This window comes from Nelumbo lutea, chromosome 1, assembly GCF_056320005.1.
Source record: "Nelumbo lutea isolate HS-2025 chromosome 1, American lotus-T2T, whole genome shotgun sequence".
Taxonomy (NCBI): domain Eukaryota; kingdom Viridiplantae; phylum Streptophyta; class Magnoliopsida; order Proteales; family Nelumbonaceae; genus Nelumbo; species Nelumbo lutea.
In genome coordinates this window covers 201797836-201807810 of record NC_142684.1, presented here as the reverse complement: position 1 = coordinate 201807810, position 9975 = coordinate 201797836, and the positions used below count along the sequence as shown (strand labels likewise).

General features: G+C 41.7%; 1 protein-coding gene across 1 annotated transcript; it reads left to right on the top strand.

Annotated features, from left to right (window-relative positions):
* The first annotated feature begins 7557 nt into the window (after nt 1–7557).
* On the top strand, nt 7558–8595 carry LOC148880398 (uncharacterized). Its single transcript, XM_088976427.1, has one exon. It carries the CDS (start codon nt 7558–7560, stop codon nt 8593–8595), a length of 1038 nt encoding a protein of 345 aa, XP_088832553.1.
* The last annotated feature ends 1380 nt before the right edge of the window (nt 8596–9975 follow it).

Genomic DNA, 9975 nt, shown 5'->3' with positions numbered 1-9975 from the left:
TTCATTTACAATAAACTCATAAAGTACATCATTTTGATTGAAGCTAAGGGCATACAAAACTGTCTAACACCTCAACCAAGCCACCAAGTTCACTAAGGCCAAAGAAGCGCTCGGATTTCGATTAAAGCTAAGTGCTAAGCGAAAGAAATCAGAAGACAAGTTTGAAAGCAGCAAGCAAAGGTGAAAGACTAAGTCACCAAGGCATAGCAATTCCCTTGCAGTCAGTGTAGTAGGTTACTACGAAGAAGGAGCAGGTCCCCTTACAAAGGCAACAGATCCTTAAGCCAACATTCTCGAACCCCTCCCATCTAGAACCGCAACTACACTACTCTAAATGCAAAGAGGGGAGAAATCCTAATGCAGATAAAGACAACCGAATACGTCAGATGGCCACCTAGGATGTGAGGAGACCCAACCAATAGGAACCCGAACAAGTACTGCCACTTCCACCGAGACATCGTCCATGATACCAAAAACTATTGTAATTTCAAGGACGAGATCAAGGAGTTGATCTGCCAAAGTTACTTAAAGTAGTTCATCAACAAAGCCCAACCACCACCAACGAAGTGGCGAATCCATGGTGTGACCAACATAATCATGGGTGGGTCCACTGTGGTAGGATGCAACACCTCAGCTAGAAAGAACTCAGTCTGGGAGCTCGTGCACAAGGACGAGAACCCGCATAAGCACCCTTACATGGAGGAAGTAATCTACTTCAGTGAGGATGATGCTCATAGGATCCAATATTAGCATCACGATGCCCTTGTGGTCAAGTTAGTGATAAATGACTTCGAGGTAAAGCAGATTATGGTTGACTCTAGCAGTTCGACAGATATCATCTTCCTAGAAGCGTTCAAGCAAATGGAGCTAGAGAGGAAGAACCCACTACTGGAAAAGTAGTGTGGCCTCTAAGTCGAGTATGAGTAATAGTGACAACAGGCTCAGCACCGAATCAAGTGCACTTCGACCACGAATTTCTAGTGGTCGCAACTTCCTTTCCCTACAATGCCATCTTGGGTTGACTGATCCTACATGCCCTCAGAGCTTTGGTTTTGACCTATCATCTGTCGATGAAATACCCAACAGATTATGGGGTGAAGTGGTGTGAGGAGACCAGCTTGAGTCATGGAAGTGCTACGTGGTTGCGTTGAAAGGGAAAGGAAAGCAAGCTATTGACGTCGACTTGGAGCCGCCCCTAGAGAATGGTGATGAGAGAGCTCGCCCTATGGCGGACATTGTCCTGGTGCCGGTCTCAGATACCGCCCCCTTAAAGATAGTGCAGATCAGAGCCCGCCTCACGGAACTACTACTCTCTAAACTAGTAAATTTTTTAATTAATAATTAAGATGTTTTTGGTTGGTCGACAGTAAAAATAACCGACATAGACCCCTCTTTCATAACTCATAGACTAAATGTTGACCCCTTAGATAGACCTATCTAGTAGAGGAAAAGGAACCTCGCCCGGGAGCGGTGGGGGAAGGTGGATGAGGAGGTAGGGAAGCTCATCGTAGTAGGCCTTGTTAGAGAGGTCTAATACCCGATCTAGATTGCAAACCCAATGCTCGTGAAGAAAGCCAATGGCAAGTGGCGCATGTGTGTCGACTACACCGCCCTCAATAGAGCCTACCTAAAGGATAGCTTCCCACTCCCTAGGATAGACCGCTTGGTAGATATGACCTCGGGGTTCGAGATGTTGAGCTTCATGGATGCTTACTCTGGCTACAGCCAAATCTAAATGGATCTAGCCGACAAAGAAAAAAATGCTTTTGAAATTGAAACGGGCTTGTATTGTTATAAATATATGCCCTTTGGTTTAAAAAACATTGGAGAGACCTACCAACGCCTTGTAAGCAAAGCATTTTCTGATTTTACTGGAAATAAAATAAAAGCATATGTTGATGATATGGTTGTGAAAACCCAATTTTAAATTCTTTAATTTCTTATCTAAATTGTGTTTTGATATTTTAAGAAAATACAACATGAAGTTCAACCTGAATAAGTGTGTGTTCGGGGTCATGTCGGGCAAATTCCTTGAGTGAATAGTGAACCAACGTGGCATTGAAGCCAACCCGGACAAAATCCAGAACTAGTTTATGTGTAAATTGGTTGGATGGTAACTTCCATTCTTTAAAGCGATAAAGAAGAACCAAGACTCTAAGTGGACCGAAGAGTGCTAGCTCGCATTTAATGAGCTGAAAAGACATTTGAGTTAACCACTCTTACTAACTAGGCCAGAGCCCAAAGACGAGCTAAAACTATACCTCTTAGTGAGTGATGTGGTAGTCAACTCGATTTTAAATCATGAGGTGGATAGGGTGTAGCAACCTATCTACTACGTAGGTAAAGTCCTACATGCTGCTGAGATGATGTACTCGAATATCAAGAAGCTTGCCTTCTCGCTAGTGCTAATAGGCCATAAACTATGCCCTTACTTTCAGGCCCATACCATTGTGATCCTGACCGATTGACTTCTAAGGCAAGTCCTTCAAAAGGCCAAGGTCTCGGGAAGATTAACGAAATGGAAAATCGAGCTCAGCAAGTACAACATTTGGTTTGAGCCATGCCTAGCAATCATGGCCCAGGTCTTGACAGACTTTGTCACTGAGTGCATGTTCAGCACACCGACACTTAAAGTGATCGAACTCATGACCACCTCGGAGGCATCTACTAGCATGACACCCGACCCGACTTGGGACGAAGAGCTCTAGATCCTCCATGTGGATGGCTCATCCAACCAATGTAGAAGCAAAGCTGGTCTAGTCCTCTATGGCCCTAGCAAAGTGATGTTGAAGTTGGAGTACGCTCTCCGATTCGTGTTTTGAGCTTCGAACTATGAAAATGAGTATGAAGCGCTGATAGCTAGGCTATCACTAGCAAAGGAGCACGAAACATTTCGTGGTGTGCAATGACTCTCAATTAGTGGTGAACCAAGTGAACGAGCAATATGAGACTCAGAAGCCCACCATGTTGGCCTACCTGGCCAAGGTTATAGAGCTCCTATCCGATTTCCACTCTTAGTGCATCCAGCAAGTTCCAACGTCTGAGAACACTGAGGTTGATGCACTCTCATAGCTGGCCAGTGCAACGGGCATCACGAAGAGAATGATCTACATTGATGACCTACCATGACCTAGCATAGAAAGGGTGGCAGAAGAGGTTACTCCTGTTTTGGTTGTAGAACCGAGCTAGATCGACCTACTCATTGACTATTTGCACCACGGGACCCTAATAATGTAATGCAACGCAATTCGAAAGGTAGAGTGGCAATGAGCTCTCTATGTTATCATTAGTGAGCAACTATATCGTAGGTCATTCACGCTCCCCTACTTGCACTGCTTGCGACCAATAGAAGCGAACTAGGTGCTATGCGAGATCGATGAAGGTCTCTATAGAGGACACTTGGGGGGCAAGGCACTGGCCCAAAAAGATCTAAGACAAGGTTACTACTGGCCCACAATGAAGGCAGATACATTGGAGTTAATTTGGAAGTGCAACAAGTGTCAATGGCATGCTAACATACCGCATCAGCCTGCCGCCGACCTGAGGTACCTTACTAGCCCATGGCCATTCGCATAGTGGGGGATAGATATTCTCGGTCCCTTCCCAACCGTGACCAAGCAGAGAAGGTTCTTGGTGGTCGCGATGGACTATTTTACTAAGTGGGTGGAAGTCGAGCCGTTGGTAACAATCATGGCTCACAATGTTCATAATTTTTTGAAGGAACATCATTTGTAGATTTGAACTCCCCAAGGTGCTGATATCAGACAATGGGATGCAACTCGAAGACACCAAGTTCCAGAACTAGTGTGTCGAGATGAAAATCCAACAAAACTTCACCTCGGTGGCCTATCCCCGGGAAAACGATCAAGCCAAGGTGACGAACAAGGCTATCCTCTACAAACAAAAAGCTTGACTTTCTCGAGCTAAGGGTTTGTAGGTGGATGAGCTGCTCAGTGTTCTCTAGGCCTACCAAATTACTCTCAAGACCGTAAACGACATGACTCCTTTCAACTTGACGTATGGGAAGGAGGCTATCATGCCAACTGAGATCAAAGTGTCGACTTTGCAATCTAAGTCGTACGACGAGGAAACTAATGAAGATGAGCTACAGACTAACCTCAATGGGTAGCTCGGTACTACAACGCTGAGTTAAGAGATGCCAATTTCGATTTGGCAACCTGGTACTCAAGAAGAAGTATTCCCCTCCCCATTCACATAGCAACAAGAGGATCGATTAGATGGTAAATAATCACAACGTCGATATTGTGCTTCATAACCACATCCCACCCTGTATTGGGAATATCTCCCCATGAATAATAAATATAGATACAAGATATGTTCCTGATGTGTGGCCAAAACATGTTGTGAGGTCGGTGTGAAGCGTGCTCTATGAGGAATAAATCCAGACTCGATGCATGTGGCATGAAACTCCATGCTTGTTAACGGGTGCATGTGTGGATCTTGTAAACTACTGCATGGATTGGTTGTGTGTAACTGGAGTTGAGGTATTCTACCAGCAAAGCATGTTCCAAGTTCCAACCCTCTACCAAATTTATTTAACACGGCACATCAAGATCATGTTGGTAGAGGGTTAGAACGTGTTTTGTTGACAGGTGATTCGGACTCGTGTGACTGTGTATGGATCACCTATAACTATATTTTACTCGTATAAATCCACAACCTATTTGGTTATGCTTTATTATTTTGATACCATATGACAACACTTATATTCTCTCTAGCTAAGATTTAACCCAATCGAGCCCAGTTCTGCCGTAGATTTGGGTTGGGCTATTGGAATTCTGTTGGGGAGACCGGCCGTTTGATAAGAGCTGGCTTTGAAGTGGCTAAGCCGACTGATTAATTTCTGTCTTGGGTAGATAAATAAAATAGCTAAATACAAAAAGAGTCCAACTTCGGTCCAGCCAGCTTCGGTCAGGGCATAGTTCGCGCAAAAGGCCACCCGTCCTCCACTTAATTTAAAATGTTTGAAGTATGCGTGGTGTTTAACGCCGTTGGCTTGCAAATAATGAAACAAAATCGAAAATCCACTCTTTCGAGTCCGGAGTCCGCCACCGAGGTTTCTCCCCGGCTTCATTTCTTGATAAAGGTAGCCATGGCAGTGTCTACAAATCTGTTCTTGACGATGGTAAGCTCGTTGCTGCTGTTATGAAGACGATGACGTGGGTTGGAGCCACGCTTCATGGTGGGGACTTCAACAACATGAACAAGCATCCGGTGGACAACGAGATCGAAGTCCTTTCCAGAATTCGAAGCCCTCGTCTGATGAATCTGCTGGGATTCAGTGTTGATGCAAAAGAGAAGCTTCTCGTCGTTAAGTTTATGGAGAATGGATCTCTTTACGATCTCCTACACGCAAATACATAAAAGGATTAAATTTACAGGAAATTGTTGTGATGAAATTGAATTACCCAATCAATGTGCCAGTTTGGAAGTATATTATACAGATGAAGCAGTCATTCTTCAAGTAACTCTACTTCAAATTTCCAACCGAGACCTATACCGATCGCTTCTTATCGAGTACCTTCTTTTGGGAACCTTTCTGCACGCATATTACCAATCTCGACACATGCAGGTGACCCAGCCCCCTAAACTGAGGATTTTTCACCAGCTGAAACACCAACCTTCTTTCCCCACCCCGTACGAATCCTGCGGTTTGCAACAGCCTCGACTTGTTCAACAATTTCATGGCATGAGGCATACTCACAGCCAAACTTGATTTCCTTCGGACCAGCGCAACCTGATAACTAGAAGAGCCCATTTTCCTTGTATCAACTGGACCAGTTGATTTAGGTTGCATGCAACTACCACCAGCAGCAACCCAAGTACTTGCTTCTCGCCCAAAATCCTCACTAACAGCACCACTTGAAGGACTTGCTGCTTCTTGCCCTGAATACTCACCGTCACCAATAGGAACCGCACTGACGGAGCTAATTGCTTCTCGCCCAAAATTCTTACTTACAACACTAACCTAACTAACTGCTTATTGCCCGATTTCCTCAGTAACATCACCAATCGAACCCATTGCTTCTTTCACTAAATCCATAGCGGGCTGAACACTGGATACTTTTGTATTCCTCGATGACGAAGCTCTACTGCCATATTTGGAAGTCTTGACGACAGCCTCTTCTTTCCCATCTTCAAACACCTCTCGATCAATTGCTGGAGATGTCTTCTTTACCCGCTTATTCCTGAGATAGTGAGATTGTTCCAAACTACCGAAGGCACTTTCTTGCTAACTGTTTGTAGACACTCAACCACCTCCACCATAGACGGCCTCTTTTTCGGCCGTCAACCTGACACATCGTGCCGCTAGAACCGCTAACTGTCTCATCACAGACGGGTCCCCAGGTGGCCGAATCGACACCAGAGCAAATTTAAACTGCTTGATAAGTGGCAAGGTCCAATCAACCACCGAGCGGTCAGACCACTAAACCATTCGACTTGGGTAGCGGTCCGTAGGTTAATATTTTTATTTTTAATGTTTTAAATAAAAATAAAAAATAAAAGACCTATTATATCCCGACCAGTTTAAATCCCTTGTTAGGTTTTCCCTTTAGCTTTAGGGTTATTTCCCATTTTCCCGAGTTCCCTCCTCACTCCTCAATCTTCTCAACCCTCACACTCTACCGACCAATCACCTACGGCAACCATCACCTCTAGCATCCGACAGCGATACACACTGACGGCGACCGGCGAGCTTGCAGTAGTGAAAAGTCACCCTCACCTCAGCACTTGCAGCGGCAGAAGGCGAGCTCGCAATGGCAAACAACAAGCTTGCAACGGCACTCAGCACTCGGCATTGGGCTTTGGCGAGCCCAAGCCCGACTTGAGGGCTTGCAATGGCAGCGAATCCACTCGACACTCAGCACTTGCAGTAGCAACTTGCTCGCGACCAAGCCCGACTGCCTAACCCTACCGACAGCAAATCCAATGTCACACCACCATTATCAACACTCGGCAGTGAAACCCTAAAGGTATAATTTTTTTTCTAATTTTTTTTGTGATTCAATTAATTTTTTTAATTTTTTTGATTCATTTGGTTCATTAGCCATTGTTTGTTTTTCATTTGGTTCATCATTTTGCTTTGGACTTGCTAGGCATAGGCTTTTAATGAATACTTTATAGTTTATAATTAGGAGCAACAAACTATAAGTTGATAGATTTACTAGCAGAAAGTTGTTGCTTGTATTTTTGTATCAATTTCTTGTTGATTGTATGCCTTGCTGAACCCTCAAACTTCATTTGATGATCAAATGCTTAGTTCTTTGTTTAATTAGTTTTGCTTAATTTGTTTTTAATTTTCATATGATGATTAGATGCTGAAAGTTTTGCTTAAATTTTTGCAAGAAATTTACTCTCATTTCTAATAGAGTGATTTTATATTTTGGTTAATTTTTTGCTTAAATATTTTTTGCTTATATGGAGCGATTTTACATTTTGGTTGGTTCTTTTAGTCAATGCAAGGTTTTAAATTTTATATTTTGTGTTTGTATGAAGTGATTTATTTTTGAGTTGGGTTTCTTTGATTGAACTAAAATGATGAAATCTCAAAGTCCAAATGCTAATACATCTGATCCAGCTCCATCACAAGAGTCCATTTCATTAAATGTTAGGGGAAAAACCGATTCTACTTGGGAGCATGTTTCTCTTAAAGTTGACCCTCTTAATGGATCAAAGTCAATGACATATCTTAATTGTCAAAAGAATTTTAAAGGGGGAGGGATTAATAGGATGAAACAACATCTTGCCCAAAGGAAAGGTGAGATTACAATTTGTTGTAAAGTACCCCATGATGTAAGGTTCAAAATGGAGCAATCATTGAATGAAATGAATGACAAAAAAAGAAGTGAAAAGCAACCAATGAATTTTGTTGACACTAGAGCACAATGTGGAATGAATGATAATGATGGTGATATTGAGATTATAGAAATAGATCCATCTAGTACACATGATACCTATCAAGGAAAAAAACCAACTACATCACCGGGAAAGGGGAAAGCATCTTCAAGGCTAATAACTAGCCATTTTGCTCCACGGACCACTCCAGGTGCACAACTTGGAATTAAGAGTGTATTGGCATCTAAAGGAGCAATTAATCATGTGGACTATAATATTATGAAGTGGTTGTGTGATGCTTGTATTCCCTTGAATCATTTGTCTTCAAGATATTTTCAACCTATGTTGGATTCCCTTGCTACTATTGGTCCAAGGTACAAAGCTCCTTCATATCATAATTGTATGACCAATTTGTTGAAGGATTTAGTTCAAGAGGTGCAAATGTTAGTTGATAAACTCCGTAAGGATTGGGTTACATATGGTTGCACAATAATGACCAACAGTTGGACAGATACACGTAGCCGAACATTTATTAATTTTTTAGTGTATTGTCCTATAGGAACTACATTTGTGAAGTCTGTAGATGCTTCTGAAACAGTCAAGAGTGCAAAGAATTTATTTCTTTTGTTTAAGGAAGTTATTGATTGGGTAAAAGCAGAAAATGTTGTTCAGGTGGTCACTGACAATGCTGCAAATTATGTAGTTGTAGGAAGATTGTTGGAAGCAGAATTTTCATGAATATATTAGTTACCTTGTGCAGCACATTGTCTAAATTTGATGTTAAAGGAAATTGGGGAAATTGATTATGTTCCAAATGTGGTTCAATGTACATCTAGAATTACCAAATTTGTATACAATCATGTACTCTTAATACTAAGGAAGAGACCTGGTTGGACTGAAATAGTACGTCTTGGAGCCACTCTTTTTGTAACTAATTTCATGGCATTGGACAGCATTTTGAAGCACATGCATGATTTGCAAAATTTGGTGAACATATCAAAGTTTTATTGATTCTCGGTATGCAAAAGATGCAATGGGGAAGGAAGTAATACAAATAGTTTTTTATTCTAAATTTTGGGCATAATGCAAAATGATTGTGGGTTTCACATCACCTCTTGTTAGTGCATTGACACTTGTAGATTCTGGGTTTAGGCCTGCAATGGGGTATATGTATCATGCAATGTTGAAGGCAAAAGAATCATTAAAAAACTTTTTTAATTATAAGAAAGCTGGTATGGCCCAATCATGGACATTATTGATAGAAAATGGAATAGACAAATGGGTTAGAGGCTTCATCTTGTAGGGTATTATTGTAACTCGGCTTTCCAATATGATCCAAAATCAAAAATTAAATCCTTAGCCATTATTTCTATAGTTTTTTATGTCATTGAAAAGCTTGCAATCAAATCAGATGATGTGGAGATAAAGCTGAACAAAGAGCTTACTGAAGAGATGAGAGATCCATCATATGGATGCCCGAACCCTACAAGAAGGTTGGGCAAATTTTCAAAAATTTTATCCCTCCCATCTGGAAATCACATTCCCTATTTTATTAAACTACATTTTCAATGATCGTTCTTGAATCTAAAATCGGACCAGATCTAAAACCAAAAGAGAGGAGAGGGATACACCTGATACGAAGTAGTAGTAACTCCCAATGAAGATGTTCACACCCAAGGAGAATACTAAAACCCGCTTCCACCGAAGATGACACAATGTGTAATGAAGCAGGATCAGCAGGATGGCTCTTCAGCAAGAACCAAGATCCTTCAGCAAGAATCGAACAAGGGCTGGTGAGCATGACTTCAGATTGTTTCTTCAGCCAAGAAACAATATCAAGAACCTTTCTTAATCAATTCCTCAAGAGGATATTGAACTTGGTAGGAATGGCAAGAATAGGAGAGAATTATGTAGGTTGTTATGTTATGTAACTCAGGAGTTCGCCCCCTTTAATTATAGCCTTCTCAGGATCAGCCTCCTAATCTAATTAGGAGAGAGTTCCTTAATCCAAATATGATATTTGGATCTAGACTCTTGAATGGATAAGACTTATATTATCCTTCAGGTAATCCTAATCAGATTATAAATCCTATCTTGCCTCATTTTAATTAACTAATT